This window comes from Amblyraja radiata, chromosome 3, assembly GCF_010909765.2.
Source record: "Amblyraja radiata isolate CabotCenter1 chromosome 3, sAmbRad1.1.pri, whole genome shotgun sequence".
Lineage (NCBI taxonomy): Eukaryota > Metazoa > Chordata > Chondrichthyes > Rajiformes > Rajidae > Amblyraja > Amblyraja radiata.
The window spans coordinates 111,291,048-111,310,944 of NC_045958.1; the positions used below are offsets into that span (position 1 = coordinate 111,291,048).

The window sequence follows — 19,897 nt, forward strand, 5'->3', positions numbered from 1 at the left end:
GGAGGACTATTTGTTGTATGTGCCGGCTAGTGGGGTGGAAGATGAGGACTAGGGGGACTCTGCCCTTGTTGCGAGTGGGGGGATGGGGAGAGAGAGCAGTGTTACGGGGTATTGAAGAAACCCTGGTGAAAGCCTCATCTATAGTGGGGGAGGGGAATCCCCGTTCCTTGAAGAATGAAATCTCAAGAAGGGTCCCAACCAGAGACGTCAGCTATCCATATTCTCCAGAGATGCTGCCTGAGCTGCTGAGTTCCTCCATTTTGTGTCTACCTTTGGTCCAACTCTCCCGTGCTGACCAAGATGCCCCATCTGCACTAGTCCCACCTCCCCACATTTGGCCTCCCTCAATCTTTCCTGGCCAATTGTCTTTTGAAAGTTGTTATAGTTCCCGCCTCAACTACCTCCTCTAGCAGCAGGGGCGGACATCCTGGGGGGGACGGGGGGGGGGGAGCGGGCACGTCCCCCCCCCCACTTTGAGAGGTGGGGGACAATCCCCCCCCCATGTTTTGTAATCCGTATTTTATCAGACGCTTTCTAAGGGCTGAATCGGCCCGTTCGTGTCCCCCCGCATGTTTTGACAGCGATTTACGTGCCTGAATAGCGGCATTGGCGTTGCATTAATCAATGTGCTTGGTCCACAACAGATCTTTGGAAATATTAACGCCAAGGAACCTGACGCTCTGAACCATTTCTACATCGGCTCCATTGATACTGATTGGGACAGCAGTAGCTGCAAAACTCTTTCAGTCAGGATAAGGGCCGTAATACTGAAGCTCTGTAAGATGCTGGTCAGGTGGCACTTGGAGTATCGTGAGCACTTTTGGGCCCCATATCTGAGGAAAGGGCGTGCTGGCACTGGAGAGGGTCCAGAGGAGGTTTAGAAGAATGATCCCAGGAATGAGTGGGTTAACCTACGATGAGCGTTTGACGGCTCTGGGCCTGTACTCTCTGGAGTTTAGAGGAATGAGGGGGAGACCTCATTGAAACTTATCGAATAGTGAAAGTCCTGGATAGAGTGGATGTGGAGAGGATGTTTCCACTAGTGGGAGAGTCTGGGACCAGAAGCCACAGCCTCAGAATTAAAGGACGTTCCTTTACAAAGAAGATAGGGAGGAATTTCTTCAGTCAGAGGGTGGTGAATCTGTGGAATTCTTTGCCACAGGCAGCTGCGGAGGCCAAGTCGGTGGGTATTTTTAAGGCAAAGATTGGCAGATTTTTTGACTAGTACGGGTGTCAGGGGTTATGGGGAGACGGCAGGAGAATGGGGTTGAGGAGGAAGGATAGATCAGCCAGTTTGTGGGTTAATGGTGGAGTAAACTTGATGGGCCGAATGGCCTAATTCTGCTCCTATAACATGAAGTTATGAACTTACGACTGCAATCAAACATTGCGTTCCTCTGGCAATTAGCTATGATGATGCTATTGTTTCTGTACAAGGTGAATGAATGCATTATATGATGTTACTTACCCACAGCCAGGCCAGGATCACTGTTCATTGTCTGTACTATTTCCATTCCCTGAAACAAATCAATTGGGTTAGGGAAGGTTACACAATAACCTACACATCACCTTTAGAGCAGTACAACCTGGCAAGGCACTCTACTAGAATGACAATGGAACAGACTTCATGTAGAGCCAAGGTTGGAACAGTGCTCAGCGGTAGAGTTGCTGCCTAAAGGGCCTGTCCCACAAGCATGTGACTCCATGCGGCAAGTGCGACCTAAAGGGCCGGTCCCACCAGCATGCGCCTGCATGCGGCAAGTGCGGCCAAACCAGAAGCAGGGGGCCGCGCGGAGGTCGTGTGAGTGACATGAAGTTCGAGCGAAGTTTGCGCGTGGGTCGCAGGGCATGTTTCAGCACTGTAACTCCAAACTAAACTAAACTAAACAATGTATATTCTGTTTGGTGAAGGGGCATGTGGAAACTTGCAAAAAAAGGGGAAAGGAACCAACAGGGTAAAGAAGGCTTTTGAGCCGGAAGCTATGTGTAATAGCAAGGAACTGCAGAAGCTGGTGTGTCATAGACTCATAGAGTCATACAAACTGGAAACAGGCCCTTCGGCCCAACTTGCCCACACCGACCAACATGTCCCATCTACACTAATCCCACCTGCCTGCGTTGGACACATGTCCCTCTGAACCTGTCCTATCCATATACCTGTCCAAATGTTTCTTAAATGTTACAATAGTACCTGCCTCAACTACAGTTGGTTCCATACACCCACCACCCTTTATATGAGAAGGTTATCCCTCAGCTTCCTATTAAATCTCCCCCCGCCCCCCCTTTCCTTAAATCTATAATTCTTGACTCCCCTACTCTGGGCATGGGACTCTGTGCGTCTACCGGGCCAATCCCTCTCCTGGCTGTTAGTATAAGACTGTACCAGTATTAAGATGACATAACATTGTTCACATCAACTCTCACCTGGTTAAGTACCACCCAGTTTGGATCAATTTGTGCATCGCCTTCAGGATCGAGGACAACAGTCTGGTACGCCCTGAAATCGGTTAAAGTCACCTCTGCATTCTCAGGACAAACGTCTATCCTGTCAATTATGGTGTCCTGATCAAAATCACCTTCACAGATGTCCCCAACTCCGTCAACTAAGTGAAATAAGTAAAGTTGTGCCATTGTAAAAAAAGTAGACACACAATGCTGGAGTACTTCTATAACTTTTCATAAGGCATGATAATTCATGTCAACAATCGAATGTTGCTAAATTCAATTGAATTGTTTAATTAATAACTATCAAATTGTTTAATTACTAGCTCTCCAAACGGGTTATAGAGAAAAAGCCACGAGCAAACACCTGAGATTTGAAGTGTTTAAGAAGGAACTACAGATGCTGGAAAATCTCAGGTACACAAAAAAGCTGGTGAAACTCAGCGGGTGCAGCAGCATCTATGGAGCGAAGGAAATAGGCAACGTTTCGGCCCGAAACGTTGCCTATTTCCTTCGCTCCATAGATGCTGCTGCACCCGCTGAGTTTCTCCAGCTTTTTTGTGTACCTGAGATTTGAACATCTTTTAGGTTTAGGTTTCTATTTATTATTGTCACGTGTAGCGAGGTACAGTGAAAAGCTTTGTTTTGCCTGTTGTCCAAACAGATCAGATAATACTATACATAAATACAATCAAGCCAAACTCAGGTACAATAGGTAGAGCAAAGGGGAAGACACAGAGGGCAGAATATGGTTCTCAGCATTGTAGCGCATCAGTTCCAGAGACAACGTCCAATGTCCGCAATGGAGTAGAGGTGAATCAGACAGTACCCTAGCTTATAGAAGGACCATTCAAAAGCCTGGTAACAGAGGGGAGGAATGCTTCTTGCATAAAACTACTCTTTCCAAATCTGACTTAGGATGGCATTCACGAGCAATATTTTATTGGGTTCAGAATTAGAAATGAAAAGCTTTCCGTTCTAATAGTGGCGGAAGTTGCTCCAACTTAAGTTAGCACAATCCAACATAATTGCATAAGATGGATGATAACTAAAATGAAGGATACAGATCAGGAGATTTCCACTTCATTTACTTCTACAACTTTCGAAGGCTTAGCATGACCAAACCACATCTTTGTACCACCACACTCAGGAACCATTTCTTCCCCCTCTGCTGTCAGGCTTTTGAACGGTCCTCCCGTAAGCTAGGGTATTGTCCGATTCACCTCCACCCCATTGCGGAAATTGGACTTTGTCCCACCAGCACAGAGCACCTCTGTCCACAAAGCTCTTTGGCTGCAGCAGTAATTAGGCTAGAGTAGGAAAAATCCCCCCCCCCCCAGGATGTCTCTCACCCTTACGTAAGCAAGGTCACACGTTCACAAGTTATAGGAGTAGAATTAGTCCATTCGGCCCATCGAGTCCACTCCGCCATTCAATCGTGGCTTATCTCTGCCTCCTAATCCCATTTTCCTGCCTTCTCCCCATAACCCTTGACCACCCGTCCTAATCAAGAATCTGTCTATCTCTGCCTTAAAAATATCCACTGACTTGGCCGCCACAGCCCTCTGTGGCAATGAGTTCCACAGATTCACCACCCTCTGGGGTCAAGGAAAGAGTGTTCACGTACGCGGCCCTGTTTCCACCAATCGTTCCACCACCGCGCACAAGAAGCGACAAGACAGACACCATTGCACGCAGATGCCGAGAAGTGTGTTCAACTCTGGCTGAACAACTTCTAATCTTGTATGTGGACTCGATAAGAAGACTACCCTCTGACTAAAGAAGTTCCTCATCAGCTCCTTTCTCAAAGAGCGCTTGCCCTGACATGAGATACGAAGGCGTGACCTCCATATTTTCAACACTGAAACCATCGGAATGTCCATAACCCACCTGGTTCTTCAGCAACTTTATGCCCCTGTCCCACTTATGCCCCTGTCCCACTTAGGAAACTTGAACGGAAACCTCTGGAGACTTTGCACCCCACCCAAGGTTTCCGTGCGGTTCCCGGAGGTTTTTGTCAGTCTCCCTAATGGTCGAAAGTGGTTCCCGCTTCTTTTATGTTGCGGTTGCGATGCTAGTTGGAGGTGGTTGCCGGAGGTTGCAGGTGGTTGCCTTCCACTACCTGCAACCTCCGGTAACCACCTTCAACTAGCATCGCAACCGGCTTCGACTAAAAAATTACCGATTTTTAAAAAGGCAACCTATTTTTAGTCGCGGCCGGTTTTGATTTTTTAAAAATTTTTTTTAAATAATCGCCGGAACATAGAAGAAGCGGAAACCACTTTCGACCAACGGTTAGTGTCGCTAGATCCCGTGCTGGAACTTACAATCAGAGGCAAGAAGATGGTTTAGATATGTCGAACAATGAGGCAAATGTTGATGTAATCTGATGCTGGCTGCATTGAATAATTACATCAAATAAAATAGTGAATGTGTGAGTTAAGTAGTGGTAGGTTGGGCAATGTTGATGGACAAGGGATCTGGGAAAGCAAATCTGCAGCTGTAACGCATTTAAGAAGATAAGTGGTATTTTTGGCCTTTGTTACAAAGAGGCTTTGAGTACAGACAAGTCAATGAGAAAGCGGGATAATATAGTACTAATGTGAAAGGTCAGAGTGTATTCAGTGGGCTGAAGGGCCTGTTTCCATGCTGTATCGCTAAAAGTCAAACTAAAACTAAATCTTATATATTTAAGAAGGAACTGCAGATGCTGGAAAATCGAAGGTAGACAAAAATGCTGGAGAAACTCAGCGGGTGAGGCAGCATCTATGGAGCGAAGGAAATAGGCAACGTTTCGGGTCAAAACCCTTCTTCAGACTGAAACGTTGCCTAAACTAACCCCTGATCTATCTCATTGATGACCCTCGAACTATCTTTGATCGGACTTTACTGGCTTTACTTGAACTGAACGTTATTCCATTATCATGTGTCTGTACACTGTGAAAGGCTCAATTGTAATCATGTACTGCCTTTCTGTTGACTGGATAGCACGCGACAAATGATTTTCACTGGTACCTCAGTACACTGGTACCAGTTCACTGGTAATTCAGGACAATAAACTCAACTGAACTGAACGGAAAGGTCAGAATGCCGACCAAGATGAACTGAACCACCTTCACCACCTACGCTGCAGCCAATGTTGGTGTTGCCATGATGTGCCAATTAGTTTTTCCTTCGGCACAGCAGGGCTTCCCATACTCACAGTTATCGTCCTCCTGGCCGGGATTGGCGACCAGTCTACAATTATCTGGGCCAGGGGGGAAGACATCAGGGATTCCATCATTATCATCGTCATCATCGCACTCATCTCCAAGCCCATCCTTGTCAGTGTCAAGCTGGGAGCTGTTGATGATGGTGGGGCAGTTGTCGTTGTTGTCTTGGTGCCCGTCTCCATCGCTGGCAATACAAAGAAACACAGCAACATCTTAGCCACGCCATTCTTTTTGTTTAGTTTGAACGAATTGGCCGAGAACGAACACATACAAGGAATTTGCCTCGATGCTCCGCTCGCAAGTAACAACACAACATACAGTAAACAATTAAAAATAAAACATAAAACATTAAAACATTAAGAATAAAACATTATAGTTTAAACGTGTGAATGAAATAAAATGCCAGAGCAAAAAGGAGGCTACAGACTTTTGGTTATCGAGTAGAGCCACCCTTCGTGGAAAAAAGCTGTTTCGAGTTGCAGCGCGGAAACAGGCTCATCCGCCCACCGACCAGCGAACCCCGCACACCAACACTATCCTACTCACATGAGGGACAATTAATTTTACCAAGCCAATGAACCCTACAAACCTGTACTTATTTGGAGTGTGGGAGGAAACTGGAGAAAACCCACGCAGGTCACGGGGAGAACGTACAAACCCTGTTTAGACAGCAGCCGTAGTCAGGATCGAACTCGGGTCTCTGGCGCTGTAAGGCAGCAGCTCTACCCCTGTGCCACCGTGCCTCCCATTATTCTCGTTCTCAATATCTCTTTTTCATTCTGGTGGTGGGTGTATGGAACAAGCTGCCAGAGGAGGTAGTTGAGGCAGGGACTATAACTGCATTGAAAAGGCATTTGGTCAGGTACATGGATAGGAAAAGTTCAGAGGGATAAAGGACAAACGCGGGCAGATGGGATTAGTGTAGATGGAGCATCTTGGTCGGCGTGGGCATGTTGGCCTGTATCCATGCTGTATGAATCCATGAGCCCCAAGTAGATGTTCTATATAGGGTTGGAGTAACGCAGTGTGTCAGGCAGCAACACTGGAGAAAAAAGATCAGTGATTAGTGGGAACACTTCTTCAGGCCGAGAGGGGTGAAGAGGGAGTGGCCAGGGTGGGACTGGCCCTTGATTATGCTGCTGGCCTTGCTGAGGCAGCGTGAGGTGTAGATGGAGTCAATAGAAAGGTGATGGTTTGGCGTAATGGTCTGGGCTGTAAATCGAGTTGGATTTGTATTTGTCTGCATAGTCGTGGGTGGATAAAGAGTATAGAAGGGGGCTGAGAGCGAATGATTGCCGGGGCAACAGTGTTGAGGATTATTGTAGAGGCTCGTCTAGATTGTGACCATGATAATCTATGCACTAGAACGGTACTTGATATTAATGGGAGCGTCAAACGTCAGAGTTCAAACTTGCCTCATTATAATGTTTTTATCCGTTGATATTTTGGGCCCCATATCTGAGGAAGATGTGCTGGCGCTGGAGAGGGTCCAGAGGAGGTTTACGGAAATGATCCCAGGAATGAGTGGGTTAACATATGATGAGTGTTTGTCAGCACTGGGCCTGTACTCGCTGGAGTTTAGAAGGATGGGGGGTGGAAGGGAACCTCGTTGAAACTTTCCAAATAGTGGAAGGCTTGGATAGAATAGATGTGGAGAGGATGTTTCCACTAGTGGGAGAGTCTAGGACCAGAGGTCTTACCCTCAGAATAAAGGTATGTATCTTTAGAAAGGAGAGGAGGAAGAATTTCTTAGTCAGAGGGTGGTGAATCTGTGGAATTCATTGCCACAGACAGCTGTGGAGGCCAAGTCAATGGATATTTTTAAAGCAGAGATTGACAGATTCTTGATTAGTTCGGGTGTCAGGGGTTATGGGGAGGCAGGCAGGAGAATGGGTTTGGGAGGGAGAGATGGATCAGCCATGATTGAATGACGGAGTAGACATGATGGGCCGAACGGCCTCATTCTGCTCCGAGAACCTATGAGCATTATTGAAATGTTTATCAAGATTTGTCAACAAACAAAATAATTTCCACTTTATTTAAGGTTAAGTTACACAAGGATTGGGAAATATTATTGATGTCACTGGTGTTTTAAAGGTTGTTAGACGCTCTTGATTCATGTTTGTCTTTATAGTTGGGTGGCCAAGCAAAACATTTGCAGAGGTGGATTTTCAATCCATCCCATTGATATTTGGGGCGGCATTTACTTGCGTCATTTTCCACCTCATAGATTAGAGAACTGCACACAAGGAACACAAATTTGGGTTGGTTCCCTGGCAACCGAACGTCTGGCAAACAAATGTTAGTTTCGAGGCACAGCATGGAAACAAGCCCTTCGACCCACTGAGTCCGTTCTCACCATCGATCACCCGTTCACTAATTATACGTTATCCAACTTTCACATTCACTCCCTGCACGTTAAGACTGGTCACAGAGGACAATTAACCCACAAAGCCGCACGCCGTTGGGATGTAGGAGGCTACTGGAGCAGCTGGAGGAAACCCACGTGGTCACAAGGAGAACGTGCAAACTCCACACAGACAGCACCCGAGGTCACTGGTGCTGTGAGGCAGTGGCTCGACCATATGTACCACTGTGCCTGCCTCAACTATCTCTTCCAGCAGCTCATTCCATAGACCAACCACCCTATTTGTGAAAAAGTTGCCCCTCAGGTTCCTAATAAATCCTCTGCCCTCACATTAAATCCATGTCCTCTGGTTCTCGATTCCCCTACTCTGGGTAAAAGACATTGTGCGTTTATGGATGAATGAATGAATAAGTTTATTGGCCAAGCATATACACATACAAGGAATTTGCCTTGGTGCTCCGCTCGCAAGTAACATCACGACATACAGTTAACCATTAAGAATGCGCAAAGATACGAAGCAGGTATATCCCTTTTATTTTATTTTTATTTTTTTTATTTTCCCTTTTTTTCCGCTCTTTTTCTTGTACTTTTTCACGAACTATCACTTTCACCACCTTACCTAACTTTCTTTTTCTCTCTCGTTCTTGCTTCTACTATTTTTTTATTATTAAATTTTAAAATAGGTTGTACGCGAAATGTATTATATTATTCTTGGTTTATACTACTGTGTATGACCTAATAAAAATATTTAAAAAAAAAAAAAGAATAAAACATAAAACATTAAAACAATAAGAATAAAACATTATAGTTTAAACCTGTGAATGAATGGGATTTTCACAGACGACACAAACAAACAAACACATACAAAACAGCAAGGAGCAGTACGCCGTGGCAGCCATCTTCAGTGCCAGCCATTACCCGATCCATTCCCTTCCTGATCTTATACATCATGCTGCCTGACGCACTGAGTTCCTCCAGCACTTAGTGTTTTGCCAGATTAGCCTCTAGATTGTAACGTTAGAAGTTCCTACGTAAGAAATTTCAGGTTCATATCAAAGATATCTGATCACAATACAACCAAGAAAGTACCTGTCTTGATTTGTGTCGCAGGAATCTCCAACAAGGTCATTGTCGATGTCTGACTGTGAACAGTGAAACAAAATCATCGGGCGTTAGTGGAACAGGTCACAAAGCTCTTTACTTACAAAATGGGAGGAAACTGGAGCACCCGGAGAAAACCCACGCGGTCACGTGGAGAATGTACAAACTCCGTACAGGCCCTCTGGCCCAACTTGCCCACACCGGTCAACAATGTCCCAGCTACACTAGTCCCACCTGCCTGCGTTTGGTCCATATCCTTCCAAACCTGTCCTATCCATGCACCTGTCTAACTGTTTCTTAAACGTTGGGATAATCCCAGCCTCAACTACCTCATCTGGCAGCTTGTTTCATACACCCACCACCCTCTGTGTGAAAAAGCCACCCCTCAGATTCCTATTAAATCTTTTCCCCTTCACCTTGAACCTATGTCCTCTGGTCCTCGCTTCTCCTACTCTGGCCAAGAGGCTCTGTGCATCCATCTACCCGATCTATTCCTCTCAATGATTTTGTACACTGTGTTTGGCCCAAATCCCTCCAGTGCATGGAATTTGCACAGGGTTAATGTCAGGTTTGCTCAGCCAGACCTGGTTCGGGTTGATGACATCTGGACAGCTGTCACAAGCATCTCCCACGCCATCGTTGTCCTTGTCCTTCTGGTCCACGTTGGGAACCCTCTGGCAATTGTCCAAGAAATTTTTTATCCCTATGGGAAGATGCAACAAGCATCACCAAAACGTTATTCATCGTCAAATTAAAATACACACACCGATTTTGGAAATTTTACACATCTCCATTAAACCTGCCCCTCTCACCTTATAGCTGTGCCCTCTTGAGACAAAGAGTTATAGTGTGATACAGTGTGGAAACAGGCCCTTCGGCCCAACTTGCCCACACCGGCCAACAATGTCCCAGCTACACTAGTCCCACCTGCCTGCGTTTGGTCCATATCCTTCCAAACCTGTCCTATCCATAGAAACATAGAAAATAGGTGCAGGAGTAGGCCATTCGGCCCTTCGAGCCTGCACCGCCATTCAATATGATCATGGCTGATCATCCAACTCAGTATCCTGTACCTGCCTTCTCTCCATACCCCCTGATCCCTTTAGCCACAAGGACCACATCTAACTCCCTCTTAAATATAGCAATCCGTGTACCTGTCTGACTGATTCTTAAACGTTGGGATAGTCCCAGCCTCAGCTACCTCCTCTGGTAGCTCGTTCCATACTCCCGCCACCCTTTGTGTGAAAAAGTTACCCCTCAGATTCCTATTAAATCTTTTCCCCTTCACCTTAAACCCCTGACATCTGGTCCTCGATTCCCCTCCTCTGGGCAAGAGACTCTGCGTGTAGTCTGAAGAAGGGTCTCGACCCGAAACGTCCCCCATTCCTTCTCTCCAGAGATGCTGCCTCACCCGCTGAGTTAGTCCAGCATTTTGTGTCTACCTGCATCTACCTGTGTAGTGTTGGACATTTCCTCCGTGAGGAGAAAGGTTCTGACTGTCCACCCTCTCTATGCCTCTCGTAATTTTAGATGCAACATTGGGAACTCCAATGATTGGGAAATGGGTGAACATGCGGGGATGAGAGTGATTGACTGCGTCGTAGATTTTCACCCAGAGAGTTGTGAATCTGTGGAATTCTCTGCCACAGAAGGCAGTGGAGGCCCATTCACTGGATGTTTTCAAGAGAGAGCTAGATTTAGCTCTTAGGGCTAACGGAATCAAGTGATATGGGTAGAAAGCAGGAACGGGATACCGATTGGGGATGATCAGCCATGATCACATTGAATGGCGGTGCTGTCTCGAAGGGCCGAATGGCCTACTCCTGCACCAATTTTTTTAATGTTTCTATGTTTCTAATGTGATACTCCACTGTTCCAGTCATAGTGTCATACAACAATAGAAAAGGCCCTTTGGCCCAACTTGCTCATGTCAACCAAGATGACCTGCCTCCACTGGCATCTATGTTTCTGCTTGGATGAGATAAAAACTAACCGTCACCATCCATGTCTTCGTCGCAGGCATCACCTTTCCCATCGTTATCCGTGTCTCTTTGATCATTGTTAATCGATAATCGACAGTTATCACAAGCATCGCCATAGTTATCCTCGTCAGTATTCAGCTGGTTGATGTTGCGGACCAGCACACAGTTATCCTGGGGAGAGATGTCAGTGTTCGTAAGTCAATGTTCGATGATGTTCTTGATTAGTACGGGTGTTATGGGGAGAAGGCTCAGGAGAAAGGGGTTAGGAGGGAGAGAGATGGATCGGCCATGATTGAATGGCAGAGTAGACTAGATGGGCCGAATGGCCTAATTCTGCTCCTATCCCTTATGAACTTGCATTAATAATAATAATAATGGATGGGATTTATATCGCGCCTTTCTAATACTCAAGGCGCTTTACATCGCATTATTCATTCACTCCTCAGTCACACTCGGTGGTGGTAAGCTACTTCTGTAGCCACAGCTGCCCTGGGGCAGACTGACAGAAGCGTGGCTGCCAATCTGCGCCTACGGCCCCTCCGACCACCACCAATCACTCACACACATTCACACACAGGCAAAGGTGGGTGAAGTGTCTTGCCCAAGGACACAACGACAGTATGCACTCCAAGCGGGATTCGAACCGGCTACCTTCCGGTTGCCAGCCGAACACTTAGCCCATTGTGCCATCATTAGGAGATAGGAAGGTTGTACCTCATCTCCCTTATGCCTGTATCATCCCCTTTGCTCTATCTATTGTACTTGAGTTTGTACTGATTGTATCTAGCTTTGGTACATCTTAGTTTTGGTTTTTAGTTTTACACGGTAGCACAGTGGTAAAGTTGCTGCCTTACAGCGCCAGAGTCCCAGGTTCGATCCCGACTACGGGCGCTGTCTGTATGGAGTTTTGTACGTTCTCCCTGTGACCACGTGGGTTTTACCTGGCTGCTCCGGTTTCCTCCCACACTCCAAAAATGTACAGATTTGTAGGTTAATTTGACTAGTAAAAATTGTGAATTGTCCCTAGTGTGTGGATAGTGCCAGTGTACGAGGGTTGTTGGGCGGCGGGGACTCGGTGGGCTGAAGGGCCTGTTTCCGTGTTGTATCTCTAAACCGAGCTTAACAAAGGTGTAGTTTAAAAATGGACCTACAGATCTGTACGTCTTTGGAGTGTGGGAGGATACTGAAGCACCCGGAGAAAACCCACGTGGTCAAGGGGGGAACGTACAAACTCCACACAGACAGCACTTGTGGTCCGGATCGAACCTGGGACTCTGGCACTGCAAGGCAGCAACTCTACCGCTGCGCCACCCTGCAGCCCCAATACAATCTGATCTGTTTGATTAACATGCAAAACGAAGCATTTCACTGCATATAAACTTAAATCTAAACTTAAAAGCAGCCCCGAGACTGCAGCACCCGAGGCATTGGTTACAAACTGGAACAACACACGTCCGCTTGGATAGAGTTGCTGCTCCCGGCTTTAACTGATGCTGTATGAGTTTTAACCATATAACCATATAACCATATAACAATTACAGCACGGAAACAGGCCATCTCGGCCCTACATGTCCGTGCCGAACAACTTTTTTCCCACCTGCCTGCACTCATACCATAACCCTCCATTCCCTTCTCATCCATATGCCTATCCAATTTATTTTTAAATGATACCAACGAACCTGCCGCCACCACTTCCACTGGAAGCTCATTCCACACTGCTACCACTCTCTGAGTAAAGAAGTTCCCCCTCATGTTACCCCTAAACTTCTGTCCCTTCATTCTGAAGTCATGTCCTCTTGTTTGAATCTTCCCTATTCTCAAAGGGAAAAGCTTGTCCACGTCAACTCTGTCTATCCCTCTCATCATTTTAAAGACCTCTATCAAGTCCCCCCTTAACCTTCTGCGCTCCAGAGAATAAAGACCTAACTTATTCAACCTTTCTCTGTAACTTAGTTGCTGAAACCCAGGCAACATTCTAGTAAATCTCCTCTGTACTCTCTCTATTTTGTTGACATCCTTCCTATAATTGGGCGACCAAATTTTGCCAAGTTACTTTGCTTCATCAGCAGACACACAGTGCTAGAGTTACTCAGTGGGCCAGGCAGCATCTCTGGAGAATTTGGACAGGTGACGTTTCAGCCCGGGACCTTTTTACAGTCTGATCTCTTGCTTCAGCCTCATCTTTTCCTTTTACTTCAACTCTAGTAGAGTTGACCTTTGGATCACAGGATGCTCTTTGGCAGTCTTATTCAGTGTCCAGGGCAGAGGTAGAGATGCTGCCTGAAAACACCAGAGACCTGGGTTCGATCCTGACTACGGGTGCTGTCTGGACAGAGTTTGTCCGTTCTCCCTGTGACCACGCGTGTTCCCCTGGGCGCTCCGGTTTCCTCCCAACACCCCAAAGACATGCAGGCTTTGATTTGTCCTTTTCACACCTTTCATTCTCTTGTTCCTTGTACCTTTTCATATTTCCCTCTCCCCTGACTCTCAGTCCGAAGAAGGGTCTCGACCTGAAACATCACCCATTCCTTCTCTCCAGAGATGCTGCCTGACACGTTGATGTTACTCCAACATTTTGTGTCTATCTTCATGTTAAATCTTCAGGGGGCCACAGTTTAAGAATAAGGGGTAGGCCATTTAGAGCGGAGGTAAGGAAAAGCATTTTCACCCAGAGAGTTGTGAATCTGTGGAATTCTCTGCCTCAGAAGGCAGTGGAGGCCAATTCTCTGGATGCTTTCAAGAGAGAGTTAGATAGGGCTCTTAAAGATAGTGGAGTCAGGGAATATGGTGAGAAGGCAGGAACGGGGTACTGATTGTGGATGGTCAGCCATGATCACAGTGAATGGCGGTGCTGGCTCGAAGGGCTGAATGGCCTATTCCTGCACCTACAGTATTTTCTCTGTTTCGATGTTTCTAACTCATCGATGCCGTTGGTAGGTTAATTGGCTTCGGTAAAATTATCCCTAGTGCGTAGGATAGTGCTCGTGTGCGGGGTGGTCACTGGTCTGCATGGACTCGGTGGGCCGAAGGGCCTGTTTCCATGCTGTATCTCTAAAGTCGAATGGGAAAGAATGGAGATAGGGTACTGGCCATACCCACTTTGCTCATTCCCACTTTTATGGACGTAATTGACGGTGCAGTGGCAGTGGCCATTGATCCGAAGTCTTTCAGGATCAATCTCAGGTCATGAGTCACAGCCAAGCCCTCTCACACGGACACTTCTGCACAGTTTACCTGTCGGCGCGGCCCAGATTAATTGCCTCTTCCCGAGAGTTAGTCACTAACCAGGCCTCGACTCAACCTGCACTTCGTTGAGTCACTGCCAGGTTGCCAGCTGGAGGCTGAGACTGGGTGAACCCGACTGAATTTGCTCCAGCCACCATCATCGCATGCTGTAAATGCTTAACGCAGATTCATTCTGTACTGACTGTTCTATTGCACACATACGCGCACACACACACACACACACACACACAGGCACACACACATGCAGGCACACGCGCGCACACACACACACACACAGGCACACACACACACACACACACACACACACACACACACACACACACACACACACACACACACACGCAGGCACACGCGTACACACACACAGGCGCACACACACACGCAGGCACACACACAGGCACACACATACACACACAGGCACACACACCAATGCACGAGCAAATGTGCTCACATGCACGCACTCATGCACACACACAGGCACACGCACGCACACACAGATGAATGTGCAAACATGTACACACACACACACACACACACACACAGGCACACACACACACACACACACACACACACACACACACACACACACACACACAGGCACACACACACACACACACACATGCAGGCACACGCGTGCACACACACACACACACACACACAGGCACACACACACAGGCACACACATACACACACAGGCACACACACCGATGCACGAGCAAATGTGCTCACATGCACGCACTCATGCACACACACAGGCACACGCACGCACACACAGATGAATGTGCAAACATGTACACACACACACTAATACAGGCACACACACACACAGGCATACACACACAGGCACACACACATTCATGCACACACACAGGCACACGCACACACACAGGCACACGCACACACAGATGAATGTGCAAACGTGTACACACACCCACTAATACAGGCACACACTAGCACGTACGCACACACATGCGCGCACACGCATGCACACATTCACTCACGCGCACACACACTGGCACACACACGTGCACATCCGTGCACACACACGCGCACACACACACACCACTCCAATCCCATCAGATAAAATGTAAAGAAGTGTGAAAACCTCCAGTTTCAGGGGCAGTTTCTTCCCAGCTGTTATCAGGCAACTGAACCATCCTACCAACAACAGGAGAGGGTTGCTGAGTGACCAGAGGAGGTAGTTGAGGCAGGTACGAGAAGCAACATTTAAAATATATTTGCACAGGTAAATGGATAGGACAGGTTTAGAAAGATATAAGGGCCGAATGCAGGCAGGTGGGACTCGTGTCGATGGGGCATATTGGTCGGAATGGGCAGGCTGGGCCGAAGGGCCTGTTTCCACACTGTATCACTCTATGGCTCGATCGAAACAGGTCGTTCGGCACAGAATGCTCATGGATGAAGCCCATTTTTGTCAGTAATGCTGCTGTTGCCGTGATGCCTGTAACCAGACACCAGAGATGCTGACTGTAATCATTGCCTTGGGTCAAACCCATCATTTTGTTAAACACACACCTGCACGTTGAAAATACCATCTCCATCTGCATCATCATCACAAGCATCGCCTCCTCCATCACCATCAGCATCTTCTTGCCCAGAATTAGGAACAAATATGCAGTTATCCTGAGTTTGGAGAAAGACAATGAGAAAAAAGTTACCTTTCAGTGAAATGTCTATTTTTAAATTACTTGGACTGCTTGAGTTCAATAGTAAGAGCTAGATAGGGCTCTTAAAGATAATGGAGTCGGGGATAGGGGGAGAAGGCAGGAACGGGGTACTGATTGGGGATGATCAGCCATGATCACATTGAATGGCAGTGCTGGCTCGAAGGGCCGAATGGCCTACCCCTGTACCAATTGTCTATTGTCTAAAGCGACACAAATCAGAAGAGTAAAACCGCTAGTAGTAAGTTCATAGGTCCATAGGTTCTAGGAGAAGTTCTTGGAGCATAATTAGGCCATTCGGCCCATCGTCTACTCCGTCATTCAATCATGGCTGATCTATCTCTCCCTCTTAACCCCATTCTCCTTCCTTCTCCCCATAACCCCTGACACCCGTACTAATCAAGAATCTATCAATATCCTAAAATATCCATTGGCTTGGCCTCCACGGCCGTCTGTGGCAATGAATTCCACAGATTCACCACCATCTGACTAAAGAAATTCCTCCTCATCTCCTTTCTAAAGGTACATCTTTTTATTCTGAGGCTGATTCAGAACGCCCGGGGAAAAGCAGCAACTATACCCCAGCGCCAACATGCTGCCCTGTCCTACACCTGCTATAAACCATTCTGTACTAAACACCAGGGACAATTTACAGAGGGCAAATTAACCTACAAACCTGATCGTCTTTGGAATGGGGGGAGGAAACTGAAGCACCCGGAGAAAACCTGTCCGATCCATGTACCTGTCTAATTGCAGTCACAGGGAGAACATACAAACTCCGTACAGACAGCACCCGTAGTCTGGATCCAACCCGATTCTCTGGCGCTGTAAAGGGTCTGTCCAACTTACGCGGCCTTTACAGGTGACTGCCGGCACCCGTGATAGGTCGGGAGAGGTCGTGAGAGGTCTCCTAGGGTCGTGAGAGGTCACCCGCGACATGTCGCCTGGGGTCGCCTGTATGGTCCGTGAGAGGTCTCCTATGGTCATGAGAGGTCTCCAAAAATTCGTAGCGTCTTTCTGGTCGCTGCTGAATTTCCGACATGTTGCAAATTTCGGCGCCCTATCACGGATCCCGGCAGTCGCCTGTAAAGGTCGCGGAAGGCCTTTTGATTTTTGCTAAGCAAATGCTTCCATGAAAATGAAAGCCTAATTGCTTGCCCAGATCTTCCGCAGTTAAAGAAAAAAATGGCTTAAATAAAAACTGGAATGGAAACTCAACCTCTGATGCCAAGCTCTATTTTGGTCGAAACAATGTCATTCCTCTTCCTAAGAAAAGAGGCCCAGTGAACAAGAATTAATATTCTCTTCCCATCTGCTCTTGGCATAGAATAAAAGCAGAGAATACGGGGAGAGCAATGTTGTGGAGAAAAAAACACAGATAATACGTGAGATCAAAATTAGTTTATATGTTATTAGGGGCGGCACGGTGGCGCAGCGGTAGAGTCGCTGCATCACAGCGCCAGAGACCCGGGTTCCATCCCGACTACGGGTGTTAGCAGCACAGAGTTTGTACGTTCTCCCCGTGACCTGCGTGGGATTTCTCCGAGATTTTCGGTTTCCTCCCACGCTCTGAAGACGTACAGGTTTGTAGGTTAATCGGTTTTGGTCAAATTTGCAAATTGATCGCAGGTCAGCGAGGACTCGGTGGGCCGAAGGGCCTGTTTCCACGCTGTGTCTCGAAGCTAAACTAAAAAACTAACCAATGCATGATTACAATCGAGCCATTCACAGCGTACAGATACGTGATAAGGGAATAACGTTTAGAGCAAGGTAAAGCAGTCAGGTCTTTGAACCTCTAACGCCATCTTACTGCCAACACATTTACTGACATGTACAGTGCATTCAGAAAGTATTCAGGCCCCTTCACTTTTTCCACATTTTGTTACGTTACAGCCTTATTCAAAAATGGATTAAATTCAATTTTTTTATCATCAATCTACACACAATACCCCATAATAAAAAAGCGAAAACAGGTGTGTGGAAATTTTTGCAAAGTAATTAAAAAGAAATAACTGAAATATCACATTTGCACAAGTATCCAAACCCTTTACTCAGTACTTTATTGAGGCACCTTTGGCAGCAATTACAACCTCAAGTTCTTGGGTATGACGCTACAAGCTTGGCACACCTGTATTTGGGTAATTTCTGCCATTCTTCTCTGCAGATCCTCTCAAGCTCTGTTAGGTTGGATGGGGAGCGTCGATGCACAGCTATTTTCAGGTCCCTCTAGAGATGTTCGATCGGGTTCAAGTCCGGGCTCTGGCTGGGCCACTCAAGGACATTCACAGACTTGTCACAAAGCCACTCCTGCGTTGTCTTGGCTGTGTGCTTAGGGTCATGGTCCTGTTGGAAGGCGAACCTCTGCCCCAGTCTGAGGTCCAGAACGCTCTGGATCAGGTTTTCATCAAGGATCTCTCTGTATCTCTGTATCTCTCTGTATCTCTCTGTACTTTGCTCCGTTCATCTTTCCCTCGACCCTGACTAGTCTCCCAGTTCCTGCCGCTGAAAAACATCCCCACAGCACGATGCTGCCGCCACCATGTTTCACCGTAGGTATGGTATTGGCCAGGTGTTGAGCGGTTCCTGGTTTCCTCCAGACTTGACACTTGGCATTCAGGCCAAAGAGTTCAATCTTGGTTTCATCAGACCAGAGAATCTTGTTTCTCATGGTCTGAGAGTCCTTAGGAGTGGTTTCCGTCTGGTCACTCTACCATAAAGGACTGATTGGTGGAGCTGCTGTGGATATTGTTGTCCTTCTGGAAGGTTCTCCCATCTCCACAAAGGAACTCTGGAGCTCTGACCATCGGGTTCTTGGTCACCTCCCTGACCAAGGCCCTTATCCCCCCGATTGCTCAGTTTGGCCGGGCAGCCAGCTCTATGAAGAGTCCTGCTGGTTCCAAAGTTCTTCCATTTAAGAATGACGGAGGCCACTGTGCTCTTCTGGACCTGCAATGCTGCAGAAATTATTTTATACCCTTTCTCAGATCTGTGTCTTGACACAATCCTGTCTCGGAGGTCTACGGCCAATTCCTTCATCTTCATAGAAACATAGAAACATAGAAAATAGGTGCAGGAGGAGGCCATTCGGCCCTTCGAGCCAGCACCGCCATTCATTGTGATCATGGCTGATCGTCCCCTATCAATAACCAGTGCCTGCCTTCTCCCCATATCCCTTGACTCCACTAGCCCCGAGAGCTCTATCTAACTCTTTCTTAAATCCATCCAGTGACTTGGCCTCCACTGCCCTCTGTGGCAGGGAATTCCATAAATTCACAACTCTCTGGGTGAAAACATTTTTTTCTCACCTCAGTCTTAAATTACCTCCCCTTTATTCTAAGACTGTGGCCCCTGGTTCTGGACTCGCCCAACACTGGGAACATTTTTCCTGCATCTAGCTTGTCCAGTCCTTTTCTAATTTTATATGTTTCTATAAGATATCCCCTCATCCTTCTAAACTTCAGTGAATTCTTTTCTCCAGCCTAGTCTTTTCAATCTTTCGTCTTATGACAATCCCGCCATCCCAGGGATCAATCTCGTGAACCTACGCTGTACTGCCTCAATCACAAGGATGTCCTTCCTCAAATTAGGAGACCAAAACTGTACACAATACTCCAGATGTGGTCTCACCAGAGCCCTATACAACTGCAGAAGAACCTCTTTACTCCTATACTGAAATTTTCTTGTTATGAAGGCCAACATTCCATTAGCTTTCTTCACTGCCTGCTGTACCTGCACGTCAACTTTCAGTGACCGGTGTACAAGGAGGCCCAGGTCTCGCTGCACCTCCCCCTTACCTAACCTAACCCCATTGAGATAATAATCTGCCCCCTTGTTTTTGCCACCAAAGTGGATAACCTCACA

The 19,897-nt window shown here is 47.0% G+C and overlaps 1 protein-coding gene across 1 annotated transcript in view; it reads right to left on the reverse strand.

Moving 5' to 3' along the window:
• The window catches only part of thbs4 (thrombospondin 4), a 106,443-nt gene that overhangs the window by 17,280 nt on the left and 69,266 nt on the right, over positions 1–19,897 (reverse strand). Inside the window, exons 13-19 of the mRNA XM_033018587.1 lie at positions 15,888–15,995; positions 11,117–11,276; positions 9,708–9,826; positions 9,112–9,164; positions 5,645–5,838; positions 2,425–2,603; positions 1,469–1,517 (exon numbers count right to left, since the gene is read on the reverse strand). Coding sequence (XP_032874478.1) covers positions 1,469–1,517; positions 2,425–2,603; positions 5,645–5,838; positions 9,112–9,164; positions 9,708–9,826; positions 11,117–11,276; positions 15,888–15,995 — 862 coding nt within the window. The remainder of the gene's footprint in view (positions 1–1,468; positions 1,518–2,424; positions 2,604–5,644; positions 5,839–9,111; positions 9,165–9,707; positions 9,827–11,116; positions 11,277–15,887; positions 15,996–19,897) is intronic.